General features: G+C 41.4%; 2 protein-coding genes across 2 annotated transcripts in view; both read left to right on the plus strand.

Moving 5' to 3' along the window:
* The window catches only part of LOC135498008 (zinc transporter ZIP10-like), a 38,791-nt gene extending 29,627 nt beyond the window's left edge, over positions 1-9,164 (plus strand). Inside the window, exons 5-10 of the mRNA XM_064788121.1 lie at positions 912-1,097; positions 3,172-3,292; positions 5,507-5,776; positions 6,108-6,188; positions 6,382-6,569; positions 6,891-9,164. Coding sequence (XP_064644191.1) covers positions 912-1,097; positions 3,172-3,292; positions 5,507-5,776; positions 6,108-6,188; positions 6,382-6,569; positions 6,891-7,028 — 984 coding nt within the window. The 3' untranslated portion in view covers positions 7,029-9,164. The remainder of the gene's footprint in view (positions 1-911; positions 1,098-3,171; positions 3,293-5,506; positions 5,777-6,107; positions 6,189-6,381; positions 6,570-6,890) is intronic.
* Positions 9,165-10,104: 940 nt separating this feature from the next.
* On the plus strand, positions 10,105-14,805 carry LOC135497846 (ankyrin repeat and MYND domain-containing protein 2-like). Its single transcript, XM_064787800.1, has 9 exons — positions 10,105-10,170; positions 10,414-10,478; positions 10,746-10,884; positions 11,006-11,265; positions 11,567-11,775; positions 11,985-12,120; positions 12,418-12,622; positions 12,836-12,955; positions 13,075-14,805. The coding sequence occupies exons 1-9, from the start codon at positions 10,110-10,112 to the stop codon at positions 13,311-13,313; spliced, it is 1,434 nt and encodes a 477-aa protein (XP_064643870.1). The 5' UTR covers positions 10,105-10,109; the 3' UTR covers positions 13,314-14,805.
* The last annotated feature ends 403 nt before the right edge of the window (positions 14,806-15,208 follow it).

Below are 15,208 nucleotides of genomic sequence, written 5' to 3' on the forward strand. Positions count from 1 at the left end.
GACGGTTTTTTCCCTATGCGGTATTTAGGTGTTCAAAGTTCTACTCCAATCCCGCCTTCAGCATTACGGTGAAAATCCACTCTACCTGAACATGGTTTTTCTGTGGCAGTGAGTAATGCTGGAAAACACGCGTGAAATCCAGCAATACCAACATTCGTGGTAGAAGTTGCCGGAGAAACCAAGAGTTTGTTGTGGGATCAAAGGGTTACCAATCGGTATAGAGGAGAGCCAACCACTGTCTTATATTCAATAACTCACACGCAGATCTTATCTTAACCATACCGACTAATGATTGGTCGATAAGGCACATTGCCGCGGGTAACATTAGCAATAGATTAGCGTCGGGAACAAAGTGTCGTCGCGCCAGAAACAGATGATTGGCTTGTCTTAGCTCATGGATCATAAAATAGACGATACTTTCGTCGTCGGTCAATATCGGTCCACTCATCTTACAGGTTCATCTTTCCAAAGGGGACGAGGTAATTTGGGCTGAAAAAATAGAGCTACGTCGGATAGCGCTGAAAGAGTAAAAATCAGCAAATCCAGACAGGAAGCCTTAGAATTTTGAGCTGCCAGTTTTCAAACTTTCTTGATAGAATCAGGCGGATAAAATTGATGTCTTCCTCAGGGACATAGGGTGGTCTATCAGAAAGGTTTGCCAATAAACCTCTCACTGCTTGTAAATGTAATTTGATTTAATTTTATTGCCTCGTGGAGCTGTTTGGCTTCAAATTGAACCTCTGAGAGATGGTGAAATTAACAGTAGAAGTTCTTCCCTCAGTCACGGAAGACCTGCGGTGATTAAAAGTTCCAATGTTTTTTTAACCCTGCTATGTTCTCAAAGGCCGACACGTAAGTCAGAGAACAAAACACTTTTCTAAATAAAACCATTCTTCACTTCCTCGTTTCAGGCCATCTCCAAACATTCTCACGATGCACCGGTCGATGATCACGGCCACGATCATGCGGCAGAGGAGGGCGGCCATCTTGATGGCGTGTGGAAGGGACTCATGGGACTCGCCGGCATTTATATCTTCTTTATCATGGAGAGGCTCATGGTCATTATAAACGAGCACAGACGGAGGCGACCAAAAAAGGTGAGAAAAGAGGCAAAGTTACGGGGTACCATTAGGCACTCCAACCACTCTGCCACTGATCCCCTTTTAGCTACGGTAATGACTACATTTAGAAATCTTAATTATCATCATGATGCACCACTTCCTTCCTTCTAACAAACATAACATGTAAAAGACAAGGAGTAGAAACCGTGGAAGAGGATGCTTGTTTAGGACTAAGCCCAATCTTTGCTTAGGACTGAGCCCAATCTTTGCTTAGGACTGAGCCCAATCTTTGCTTAGGACTGAGCCCAATCTTTGCTTAGGACTGAGCCCAATCTTTGTTTAGGACTGAGCCCAATCTTTGCTTAGGACTGAGCCCAATCTTTGTTTAGGACTGAGCCCAATCTTTGCTTAGGACTGAGCCCAATCTTTGTTTTGGACTGAGCCCAATCTTTGCTTAGGACTGAGCCCAATCTTTGCTTAGGACTGAGCCCAATCTTTGCTTAGGATTGAGCCCGGTGCTGGCTTCAAACCGAGCAAGATGTAACATAGTCTTGATGGCATCATTATCTTCTGCTCACGTCATTTCCTTTGTGATTCTAGGCAGGGCTGGGGGAGGGGGAACTTCAAAGTGAAGTAGAGGTGGTGGTTGATCAGATTGAGAGTGAGGGTGATGAAGAGGTGAGGTCTCGCTGTTGTGTCACCAATTTTGTGGGGCAATAACGCAAACCTATGATATGGCATGTTGTTATTGTCCCTTTAGAGTTATGCACATGTTGGCCGCTGCTGCCTTTATGTTTCATGTTGGAATGGACATTTTTTCCATCTAGATGTTGATACATTTGTACCTACTATGCTTCATTTTCACAGGCTATTGTTAGTGTTTGATGCCACTGTCCTGCTGCAGACTCTATGTAATTGCATTGCTGCCAAGTTGCCTTCTACTAAAACATTACTTGATATGATGTTTGCTACCCACTGCTACTAGTGCTACCGAATAATTCTTTCGAAGTTTTCGTTTTGAATTTTGCTTTGGTTTCAATGTTCACATGAAGCGGTGTATAGCTGATGTCACTGCTAGGAGTAACACTGCAGAAAGGTGTCTGAAACTGGTTATGAGTTAGGTGTGTGTGTTGGTGTCATCTCATTGTAGCACGGTGACGGGTTAGCATCACTGATTCTGGTCAAGTGGTCATGGGTTCAAATCACTCCTGGTGGGAGCAAGCAACTGTCCATTAAAAGTAATATATGACAGGTCTAGATTTACACTTTGGCTGATAGGTTTAATCTTAAACTCCAGCAAAACAGTTAACACTGCTGAAAATTGATATTTAGCTACTGTACTTATGGTGATGAAATAGATTGGATTTAGAGTTTCATGAACGAAATGTTTGGTCATCATATGTCATTGCGACCCTCTCTTCATGGGGACATTGGACAAGTTGACATTATGTCGTGAAATCATTTGAGAGATTGCAAGCGGCCTTTGAACGGTGGAATCCCTCGCGGTGAGCGATTTTACGCCGTAATAGCTCTGACATGAATAATTCAATTGGATGATGTGCGAATCTGTAGAAGTTTAATTGACTCTGGGTCATCACTGCAGGGTTTGAGCGACATTGTGGATAATCGGTTTTGAGGGGCTTCCGTAGGTAATGGAAGCTTGGATAACCGGTGAGACTCATGGTGAGTTTGACAAAACTTGTATTTGATGAATCAAGGAGAGGCTGGAATCTTTCTTGGTTTCTAGTTCTACATATGTCTGTTGTTGCTTATTACATCAAGTCATTGCATCAAGTCAGCTATAAGGTCGTCATGATGAGGTTCCCTGCTTGGAAGTCATTTATGAGGGTTTGCTATGACACAATGTCAATGCAAAGTATGAAAATATGGGAACAGGCGGCGCTGTGTACACTGATGAGTCTATGCGTTGCAAAATAAATGAGGCTGGAGGTCTATTTAAAAGTATCTATGCTTTAAGGAACTGTACACAGTGCTGCCTGTTCCCATATTTTCATACAATGTCAATGCAAAAACAGTGTTGCTTTGCAAACCCATTCGTTTACATTGGTTTACCAATTTGTACATCTTGTCTTTCTCCTCTTCATTGCAGAAAAAGGGACGTTTTCGCAAGTTAGAGGACGGCTCAAATAAAATCGGCAATAAGCTGTGTAATCACCAGGTGCTTTATAAATCGTGTGAAGACATAGTGTTAGTGATGCATCATGATAAAGGTGAGGTTTAAAATGATGATCTGGCACTTTGGCCGGACAAAAATAACAAGTGCTAAATATCTCTATCTCTATGCTAAACTCTGTGGTGTAACTCACTTATTGTCTAACATAGCACTTGTACCCAGCATCGTACACACTAACAAAGCACATAGGATTTTGTGCTGGTGCTTTGACTTTTCTCTTGGCTATCAATTGCACATTACTAAGTTAACAGGTGTATTTCAATCAATATTTATACCTTTACAGATGCTTGTTTTTTTTCATGAAGGAGAAAAGTTAATTTGGCATGTAATTGCGCTTCGTTGCATGAAGTATTGTTTCATTTTGTGGCACTAACATTACAAATTGAATCTTTTGATAAAGGTTTTAAGTGCTTTTCATCTTGAAATTATTTTTCTTGGTGAATTTATTGGCGCTTTTCATGATACAATGTTTACTCATCATCTTGATCATCTAAATAATCCCCATGATGACTCCACACATTAACAAAAGAAAATCATTGATATTCTGAAAAAATACAATGGCGTCTCAGAGCTGTGCGAATGAAGATTGCGTGCCATTTTATTGGCTTTTCTGAGTATCAACTGTTACTGAAAGATACCATCTTGTTTCCTAATCATCAGAGCAAGATCCCCAATGTCAAATTTGCGAGACGTGACGTCGATACAAATTCATCTAAACACAACTTGATGTTCAATTTAATCCGTTATGGGACTAATAGAGGCTATTTATGAGCTGCTGAAATTGTCTTGAATTTGTTGTTTCTAGAAAACAAGATTTGGTGAATCTTCTCTTGTACATGTAGAATGGGCAAAAGAGGAATAAAATATTTGTAAAATTTGTTGATAATCAAAACCTCATTGTCAGGAAATGATTGTAGCAAAAGCACCAAAGTTTGATTGTGTATTTCTATTGTTCTCCACCAGGGGGCCTTAGTGAGTAACCTAAGCATATTCTATTGTGAAGTGACACTTTCACATCTGATATTGTAACAAAATAGAGGCACTTTGAGAAAACTTGTACTTGTATTCTAAGGGTTCTCGCAGCGAGTGCTAATTTTCATTTGGGCGTGTGTCAAAATGATGCCACAACTCCAGTCTTTTTGATACCCTATTGAGAATCACAGCTCACTGAATTCCTCAGACATTGAAATCTAAAAGAAGTATCTGATGTGAAAGTCTCCTTGTATTCTGTTTGACCTCGACTATGCATGGGTATCTGCATGCGTTTCACATTGACTGACGCCTTTTTCTTTTCAAATGTCAGGGCTCGAGGTCACTTTCGAAAACTGATGCGTGGAAATAATGGCCCTGCACTGTCAGTTTTGTACTTGTTATCTTAAAAAACTCAACAGGACTCATAAGATTTGGTTCGACCTACCCTATCAAGAAAGTTGAACTCGAGCCCTGAAAGGGTATCAAAATCTGATGGGATCTAAAAAAGTACACAACAGAGGATTTGGTGTTTGGCTAAACAAATGATGCATGCCAAGGAGACACTGAGTTGGTTATTGCGAGATATCTATAGGAAAAATTTCAATGTCTCGAATGGTCCTGTCAGTCAGTGTGCTAACTTCAACTTGAGTTCAGTCTATCTGTTTATTAAACTCATCAATCTCATGCATGTCACATGTGTTCTAATCATATCAAAGTGTGTGATTTTGATCATTGAAATCCCTATGATTGAATGTGTTCTTGGCTGTGTTGGTATAGGTTTTTCAAAAGGAAGAGTATTTGGCTTGCATGGGGCTCCAAAGTCATATCTTGACTGGGGATGAATCTAATTAGGTGTGAAACTTCTTTTGTCACATTAGTCAAAAGAGTTGAGTCATTTTGAGTCTTTTTGAACTCCATAGTTAGCAATTTGTATGTCTGGTAAACTAGCTAATTTTTCAATCCAGTCCATGTTTCAGTTCAGTGCTGTCAGTTTTGTGAAAAGACTGTAGTTTTCTTTGTGGATAATGTCACACTTTTTCTGCCTGGTTCCCTTCTCAACAAAGTGATAATCAAGTTTGGCCATTTTTGGAAAGAAGGCCTACCCTTTAAGGATTCTGTGATCATTTCAAGACTTTTGCACTGTGCCACCTGGTAGAACTACATTTGTACCATGTATTCTCAGCTTGAAAACCTATGGAACCATTTGTCTTTGCATCCTTTGGGAAAACCCAAATTGGCCGTAATTTGTTGACCAATCAATTGCTCTTCTTCTCTTCAGCCATAAAAGATTTAGCGCACGAAGCATCCGGCCGCCCGTGCAAACAATCGGGCAGCGAAGATGGGTGCTGTGAAGAGTCGGAACGTCTCAGCGAGGTGACCAATGAAACCGGCGCGGATGACCAGAGCGATGCTACCCCACGGGCGCACGGCCACAGTCATGGTGGACACGGTCATAGTCATGGCAAAGTGCCAACAACAGTCGCGTCCGTCGCCTGGATGGTGATTCTTGGCGATGGACTTCATAATTTTAGTGATGGATTAGCAATTGGTGAGTTGTACCAGCATTGAGCCACATAGCCTTGTGGTTAGCACTGCTGGCTACCACGCCAAAGGGAGGAATACTCCCTGGAGATCAACACCTCCATGTTCAGAGCGAACTCTGGAGAAGAAGTACAGCCAAGGTATCTGCTTCAGTTGGACAGGTTCTACATGATGGAAATAGCAACTCTTTCATACTGCGTATCCATAGGCTGTCCCCTTGTGGACTTGTTTTCACTGTCTCCATAGCTTGTTCCCTGTTACAACCAATGGGTATAAGTCAAAAAGCGTCACACTTTTTTTGGGACACCCAATATAACTTTAACCCTTTGCTATTTTAGGTGCAGCATTTGCCAACAGCCTGACTGGTGGCCTTAGTACATCAATAGCTGTATTTTGCCATGAACTGCCTCACGAGTTAGGTAAGGATTCAACCAAAGAAATGTGTATCAAAAAGTTAAGATGCTTTTTTGCCTGATACAGATATTGACGTAGCCTACACCCATCGCAGACTGTAGAAGAACAACAAAAACATACATGTGCATGTTACATCAAATATCTTACGAGATTAGTGTCAAACTGGTTCAAAACTAAATACTCTCCGTTTGTTTGCAGGTGATTTTGCTGTGTTACTCCACGCTGGGATGTCCGTCAAACAAGCTCTCGTCTACAACGGCGTGTCTTCCATATTGTGTTTCTTTGGCATGTTGATCGGAGTTTCCATAGGCAATATGGCCGGTGCCAGTCTGTGGATATTCTCACTCACGGCTGGCATGTTTTTATACATAGCACTTGTCGATATGGTAAGTGGTCTTATGGGATGTGTGTTCATCAAAAGATGAGTAGCTACTTATGTTTCTAACTCAGATGGGATCGTTTACTTGCCCTGATGAGCCTAACATGTAGGTTTCTGGGTATGAGGAATCATTCGAATACTACCTCATTCTTGTTCTGGTTCTCAGATCAAAATCTGAACCTCTCTATTGTTTGGATTTTGTGTTAGTCATCCAGCTGACGATGTACGAATTGTGATTGCGAGTCTACGAGACCAAATCTTTCTACATACCGTTGTTATGTGACCAGTCAACATATTCAATCAATACGTTGTTCCCCTCTCCTTTCAGTTGCCTGAGATGGCCAACGTTGATTCCAAAAGTCATTCCATTCTGCACTTCGTCCTTCAAAACTTCGGCATGGTGACAGGCATCGCAATCATGCTCCTGATTGCGATATACGAGGATAAGATATTGATCGAGTTATGACAACCTCCACGAGGACCTTAGCAGCCAATCAAAATTGTTTTGGTTTCCAATGATGTGGTGATGGGATGAATAGAATTTTGTTCATTTCTTAACAAGACACAATGTTCACTTTTTTTGAAAACTTTTGAAAATCTGATGCGCTAAGTTCCACTACCAGAAAACTTTCAGGAGTTTAATATCGTAGCAATACTTTCAAGTCACCTTGGTAACATTGACATTTCGACTCTGTCTCTGTCCATCTTGAAACCAAATATACATCCTTTACATGAAAACGAATCTCTTTGTATAGATGTTATTGTGTTTGTGAATAAAAATTGCTTCGAAGTTAACTCTGATCTGTGAATTGAAATGACTTGAATACTTTATACCATTTTCATTCAGCAGCATTTTTAGCTGCCAACTTCAATGCAAAACTGCTAAACTTTCTACACAGTTGATGAAATTATGATGCAAATATGCACATCCAATGCAAATTATATGTACACATGTACAGTATAGAAACACAGTGACTGTGTATGAGTGTTTGGTCACATCATTGACCCTAAAAAACATCTTGTGTGTCAGAATAAACTCGGTGACTGTGTATGAGTGTTTGGTCACATCATTGACCCTAAAAAACATCTTGTGGGTCAAGATGACGTGTGGCTATTGTTTCTGTGACTTGGTGTTATTCTCTGGTGTCCTCATCCTGAGGAAATCAGGGGTTAATGTTCACTTCCCCGGCCCTGCACAAATAGGCTCATTTCCAATTGGCAGTAAACTAAATTTAGTACTTAATCAGTTGACATTTTCATGGTTTTTATGCCAACGTTTGACATTTGCCAAAAAAACGCTCTGGAAATTTCACAGTTATGTAATAAACCACGACCTGCTGATAGGGGTGCTTTTGCACTTAGCACGCTTTCTGAGATTCTGGGTACAATTATGGCTGAAACGGTGGATGTCGTCCTGGGTGCTGACAAATGGTACCCAGGTTCGAGATCGACTGGACAATAAGCACCCTGGGTGCCATTACACTAGACAAACAGCACCCAGCTTCTTTTTGCCTGGCTTACGGATCTTGGGGACGAGGACGTTTCTTGCAAGCTCGTTTTTAACCTGGTCACCATTTGTCGGCACCCAGGACGATATCCACCCTTTCAGCACAATTATGTACCAAATGATTTCACTTTGTTAAGTGTAAAATCCAGTCAGTCTAATCTATTTTTCTAAGAAACCTGCACAAATTATGTACTATTCGTGCTGATATAAATGGAGACGATTTTTAATCAGATAATGTTTACTGATAGTGTGATTGTGTTATTTCAGTCAAAGTTCATGTGCTGTGCACCCATCGCATTTAGATTGATAGAATCATCTGCGTTGAGTTATTACAAATGAAAGCCCAATATGTTATCAATATTATCCGGTACTTCTTATTTGGTAAAATTTAGTCAGCGGGACAATTTCGATCAGTTGTGTGTGTGTGCGTGGCGTATGCTCTCACGTGGTTACTACTGTAAACCGTCAAATAATTGCGGGCGTTTTATTTTGCGGATTTTGCGAATCACCTCAATTTACCAAAAAATAAGGGTAGCCTACTTTTTTATTAGAAAAACTGAAAAAAATGTTGTAATTTGCAAAATTAAAATCGTGAATTTTTTTATAAAGAAAATTTTGAATATCGTAAAAATAATGATGCTCGGAAATTTGGGGGTTTACTGTATAACATTTGCTTAATTTGTTTGTATTGTTCAATTGTCGAGTGAATACAGTGCATTTCTCTGCTTAGGTTAGTTGGTTTAAGGGTCGGTGTATTGGTGAATAGCTCACTGAGCTTTGCACACAGGAGTCCTGTTATTCAGCTCTATACAGGGTGTCTGTGAAAGGATGCTGGTCTCGGCTGCAAGTTTAATGAGGTTGTTAAGGGGAGTTTATGGGTTGTGCAGGAGCACTGTCACCCCTCTAAATAGACTGTATGTAGTTTGAAAATGCACATCTGCTTTCTGAGACGTCCTGTAAAAGGCTGTAACTAGGTCCGATGGTGTTAATGCTTGGTGGACAAAATTTGGGGGCTGGAAATATTTTATACTCATCAACACAGGACAATATATTGAGTAAACTAAAACAGAAAATGTAAAAAAATGAGAATAAAAGGGATTAAATTGAATATAAACTATGTTTTGTCAGATTATTACAGCTTATATTTTACTTTTACTGGAGTGCTGCATTATACATCAGGAGCAGAATAGGTTTTTCAGTCAATAAAGGCTTTCAGCACTGCCCAGGGTGTCTTTCACTGGAGTTGCTTCAGCATGCGTCACTCAGAAACCAAATAAGAAAAAGGAGTCGAGATGAATACATGCAGTTTGACTAGATTTCCCTCACTAAATGGATGAAAATCGTAGCATTTCTTGCCCCATGGTTATCTCCTGCTCTTACGAAAATGATCTCTGATTTCTGCTCAGGCATCTTGCCGGAGCATTTTTACCCCCCCCCCCCCCCCCCCCCCCCCCCCCCGCCTCAATAAGTCCTGAAAGGACCACAATACAATATTGGTTCTAGTTTATCGATTTGCCGCTAGGGTTCCGTCGTTGGATGTCAGCTTATCGGTCGCGTGGAAGGAGTGACTTGAGTGTATTCTCGAACCAAGAACGGTGTTCTCGAACGAGTCAACACGCAAGAATGCGTTCGGGAACCGTTCCTGTTCCCAAATCCCACACCACCTCGTCTGCTGGTGCAGCGGGAACGAACCAAGAACAAAGATGGCGGACAAGGGCAGTTCGTCTGCTTTTTACGTTATTTTTTTGTGCGATTTCAACAATAAAACAATGTCTTGAACAGCTTTGACCCGCTATACAACTAAAAAATGTAAATGTTCAAAATAGTCGACGAGACGTAAGACGGAAAAATGGATTTTATCGCGCCTTGTTCGTTGACGAAAATAACTTGCTGGTCGGGTTTCCCGTGGTTCCGGTACCCGTTCGAGACTCGGGAACGTGTTCGCCTGTTCTCGGTCTCTCGGTCCGTTCCTACGAGAACGGTGGAGGACAGGGAGTCGAATAAACCCTACTCGAACCGAGGGTGAATTCCAAAACCAAGATGGCTCCGTTTCCAGAACTCACCGAAAATGAAAAGAAACTTCTCGAAAGTATCAATGCAGGTAAGAATAATGGGGGTTAAATCCTATCCAAAATGATATGTCTGAATACCAGGCATGTTTTAATGTCCAGGTTTTAGATAGTATTGATTTATGTTCTTCACGAATCGGCTCGATACTATGGACGCTTTGTAAAAATGTTTCGACGATGCTCTTGCATATGCAGAGACTGGTGCACCAATATTTCGCCAGGCCCCCAATAAAATGTTTCGGCCTCTACGTTGTAATACCTTCATTTTCTTTCAGGGAAGCTTGATGCTGTCAAGAGGCTCCTTGGTGAACCAGGGGTGAAAATAGATTGTCTTGATGGGGTAAGATTAAGGGCTATTGACGTTGGCCGTTTTTGTCCAGGAAGATATTTTGTAAAGTCTAAAGATGGTTTGTTCCCCAACTGCAAGTGGTATAGACGTATATCCGGCAAAGAACCTATAAATACAGTTTGTGTACGTATGGATTTTAAGCTGAAAAATTGCTGGGAGAAGGCAGTATGGGACTGGGAGCACTCCTGAGCAGGGAGCAAATCAGGGTAAGATTCATCTTTACTTCTCAAATCTTATCTTCCTATTGTTGTCTTCCAGAGTGGTATGACTCCCCTCCAGCATGCTGCTTACCGGGGGAAATTTGACATCTGTGAACTCCTGCTTGCCCATGGGGCTGATGTCAACTCGCTCTTCCATGACCAAGGTTACACTACCCTTATGTTTGCTGCCATATCAGGTTGGTAAAAATGTTATCAATATTGTCGCTCGTGTGGTATCAAGATTAAACATCCATCTGAAAGGAGGAAATATAATCTAGAAGTGGTCAGGAAATATCATTTGGAACTCTCTCTCCACAGGTCACCAGCGAGTTGTAAAGCTACTGCTAGACAATGGAGCAAGGACCGGACTCGTCAATAAAGTTGGACGTACCGCGTCCCAGATGGCTGCTTTTGTTGGGCAGCATCACTGTGTCTCGCTTATCAATAACTTCTTCTCTCGGGAGGACGTCGATTACTACACCATTCCACATGGTTTGGAGAAGGAAGCCAAATTACCTGCCTCGCTTGCTTCCCCATTACACAATATGATCCTGATGACCAATCTGAATCCAGTTGGAGTACGTATGAGTGAAGTTTGCCTAATGTCATTTATTCAGTCTTCACCGATGTATAACCCTTGCTTGGGCTGCAAGTGGCTTAGGACGCCTACATTTGAAATTAGAATTAATTGAACATGAGGGAAATCTACATTACTTCAATGACGGACGTAAACTGGACCATTTTGGACTCAAGAATGAAGCAATTTGCAATGAAATTTGATTCCACATTCCAGGGTGACAGGTTCATTGTTGATCTGAGCTCTTAACTTCGTTCATACCCTATGTAGATTTGAAAATACGTCTTAATTCAAATTTTCAGATTACCATGTACCTCCAAGAGCATGGTGTGTTGCTGCAAGATGCCAAGAAGGTGTGTAAAGTCCTTGAACTCATCTGTGAGAAGGGTATGAAGACGGAAGGGGACACAAATGACTTCATCTCAATAAAGATGCATTATATGGCTCATATTCTCCGACAGTGTGAGAAAACATTCGAGAGCAAAAGGTCACTCGACCCCTGGATTAAAAGGTATGTACCAGTTATAAAACAAAGTTCAAGTTTGGCTGTTGTTCCTGATCAGATTGCTTCGACAGCCCAAAATCTTCTGCTCGATATTGAGGTAGAAAAAGCACTTGACCTGCAAACCCCTGGAATGCACAGATCAGATTCTGCTCAGACCTATACTGTATACACGGACGTAGTCCATTAAATTTGAAAAAAATATTTTATCTTTCCAGTTTGATCAAAGGACGCGATAGTGATGGATTCCCTGAAACACAAGAGATGTTTATCCGTGATTGCATAAAGAAGTATCCATATCCAGAGTCGTGTATTTTGCAACATATGGCAAAACAGATCGCCCCAGTCAAAGTGGTAGGTATGAAATGCGAGGATTTGTTCATTCTGTTCTTTCTATTCATAGAACACCTTATTTCTGAAGGTTTTTAGTTCAGCTTTGTTTCGTGAGGAATTCCTTTACCTGCTTCAAATAAAATGGTGTGACTATTGACTGGATTCATTCTGAGTCATACATTTTCAATGCTTTACAACTTTCAAATACAATATGCTCAGGAAGTTGATGTCGCACCAAGTATTTTGCTGTCCTGGATCACATTTGGGAGTAACTTGACAATTCACCGATATTTATCTACCGTGTCTTTCTATTTCCAGGGTGGTTCCCCCACTGCTCTGAACGTACTTGAAGCGAGCGTTAACGGACCCCACATGGCATCGGAGGAAGACAAACTGTGTACAACCTGTGGTAAAAGAAAAGCTGAGAAGAAATGTTCCAAGTGTAAAATGGTTAATTACTGTAACCAGAACTGCCAAAAGTTACACTGGGGCACACACAAGAAGCAGTGTGATTATCTAGCCGGTAAGTTGACCTGCTCAATGCTCAGAATCCCTTGCATAGAGGTGATAACGCCATTCGGGGCTGGGTCCAGAAATCTTGGGAAGGGGCCGCCACCCTGCTGGTTTTAGGGTGAATCTAACAAAATCCTGGTGATTTTCAAAGCATTTTCTAAAACATTGGGGTGCACCAAGTATCTGCATGTGCGATTCATGGTCATGTTTCATCATTTTCCAGTCCAGTTTGAGAAGCTAGAAGTTGAAAGAAAAGCGATGGAAGAAGAGGACAAACGGAAGAGGGAAGAGAAGGCGGAACAGGAGAGAAAGCGGGCTGAAGAGCATAAAAAAGCTTTAGAAGGTCAGTAATGGTTCTTCCGGGTTTGTCAACTCAATATTTCATTTTCTTTAGTAGCATAGTTTCCAACCAAGAACTCTGATTTTGTCCTGAAATGACCCTCTGATTTTTCTTTGTTTCAGAAGCAGAAGCAGCTGGCACTCTCGAAACATTTAACGAGGCTGATGATAAGAACGAATTGTGCAACCCTGAAAAGTGCATTGAAAATCCTGAGGCAGTTGGTACTTCTGGAGACGTAGGGGCCGACATGAACCTAGTGCATAAACCTGGAGCAGACTCAGCAAGCTCCATGGCAATGCAAGCTGAGGTAGAGTCTGGGGTGTCGGATCTCTTAAAAAACCTCAAGACTGGACTCCAGTGAACTTTCAAGCTCATATGATACTTGTATTACTATGAAGATTGGGAAAAGTTCTGCAACTACTTCCTCGCAAAAAACAGTTCAAATGCCCACAAGAAGACTTCATTCAATTATTAACCAGTAGTTCCACCCTGTTGAGTCGATAGTCTGTCCGTAGATCTGAGATGCTTCCCCATGTCAGACCCAACTGCTTAAAACTGCCATTCATAAGTAAATAAAGGAAAGGGTTGCTGGCACTATGGAAGGTCGGTTTAAACTGGCTGTTCCTAAATTATACATTTTTTGTCGCCTTCTGGAAGGAGAATGTCACCAGCATCCTTGGCCAGAATACATGTACATGTTCAATTCTCTTGCTCTTCCAAACATACTGATTTCCAAAGAAATATTCCAAACTTGCATACTCTTAAAAGTGAGGCTGGACCTAATGTGCATCGAATGACTGTTAGACTATTTATTGTTTATTTGTTGATGAAAGTGCTAATCTGAATTGCAAAGCTGGGGCTGAAACCTCTTTGCAGCACAAACTTCATGTATACTCCTTCAAGGACTTCGATTCGAGACCACAGTCGGCAGAAGTTTGAACAAACGTCTTCAGTTACTTATGCGCATGTATAACTGGATACAAAATCTGAACTTCTGCCAGTGGTGACGCTGAGTCCAAGTCCTCAATGGATTATTATGTTGGTCATCAGTGTATGTTGTAAAAACTTATGTTTTGTCTAGAAATATTTGCTTACTGTCCCTTTAACACCTTCAGCGCCGAACCACGTCGATCTACGTGGCCCAAATCCCCCCTCTTTGAGCTGGTTATCGGAGTCTCATGGACTTCATGTAAGAACTACGCTAACGCCATCTTCAGGACAAGGTGGGAACTGAAGACACAAACGGTCTTTTCAGTTCCTACCGTGTCCTGAAGATGGCGATGGCGTAGTTCAGAACTTTAAATGACTTCATGAAAGAACTACGCCATCTTCAGGGCAAGGCAGGAACTGAAGACCATTGCTTGTCTTTTCAGTTCCCACCTTGCCCGGAAGATGGCGATGGCGTAGTTCTTTCATGAAGTCCATGAGACTCCGATAACCAGCTCAAGGGGAGGGGGATTTGGGCCACGTAGATCTACGTGGTTCGGCGCTGTTCTGTTTATGTAATGAACACAGCTTGTTAAATTGGGATTGTCTGATCCAATCTATGCTTAATAACAATCATATGGGTTTGGGGAACATTTGGGTGCAACAGAAATTGTGTTACAACTAGCTACATGTCATCAAAGAGAATGGGTCAACTTCACAAAACTAAAAATGGTTTCTTCATGCCTAATTTGATCCTTTTCGACAGTCACAGTTACCCCACAGCAGAGATATATGTTTGTTAATGTGCATGCTCACTCACTACCACTTGCCTCATGAGAGATGTTTATGTTTGAATGTTGAGAGATGTCCACCTGTCTTTATATGTGATGGTTCAAACTAATAAAGATATTATTGGATGTTTATAACTTTGGAATTTCTTTGTTTTTGATTGAAAGGTCAGATTTTGGTGTATTTTGTCTTCACTGAGACTCCCAGTGCATGGCTATGATCTGCTCAACTGATTTTCAGCCCAATGCGATTTTCAAGATACAGAATTCCCCCCCCCCCCCTCCCCTTCAACTGGTGGAGGGATTCATACTGGTGATAAACCATTCAGTGAGAACGGAGGAAAAACCAACAAAAACCAACTGGACTGACGCCATGGAACAAGTAATCTGGACTTATTGACTTCAGCAATCTTTTTCTAGGCTCTTATTCCATTCATGAGGAAGAAGACCCTGAAGTTCACGATGATTGTATGTAAACAAATCCACGTGGTTTTCCCAGCGTGGTGATCTATTTTTGAGTGCGCGTAATTTATGATAATAA

This window comes from Lineus longissimus, chromosome 13 (assembly GCF_910592395.1).
Source record: "Lineus longissimus chromosome 13, tnLinLong1.2, whole genome shotgun sequence".
Taxonomy (NCBI): Eukaryota; Metazoa; Nemertea; class Pilidiophora; order Heteronemertea; family Lineidae; genus Lineus; species Lineus longissimus.

Bases quoted from the DNA above. Each gene is read 5' to 3' on its own strand.
- LOC135497846 (XM_064787800.1), top strand. From the start codon at position 10,110: ATGGCTCCGTTTCCAGAACTCACCGAAAATGAAAAGAAACTTCTCGAA. The intron at 10,171-10,413 runs GTAAGAATAATG...ATTTTCTTTCAG, and splicing joins TCTCGAAAGTATCAATGCAG to GGAAGCTTGATGCTGTCAAG. The intron at 11,776-11,984 runs GTATGTACCAGT...TTATCTTTCCAG, and splicing joins CTCGACCCCTGGATTAAAAG to TTTGATCAAAGGACGCGATA.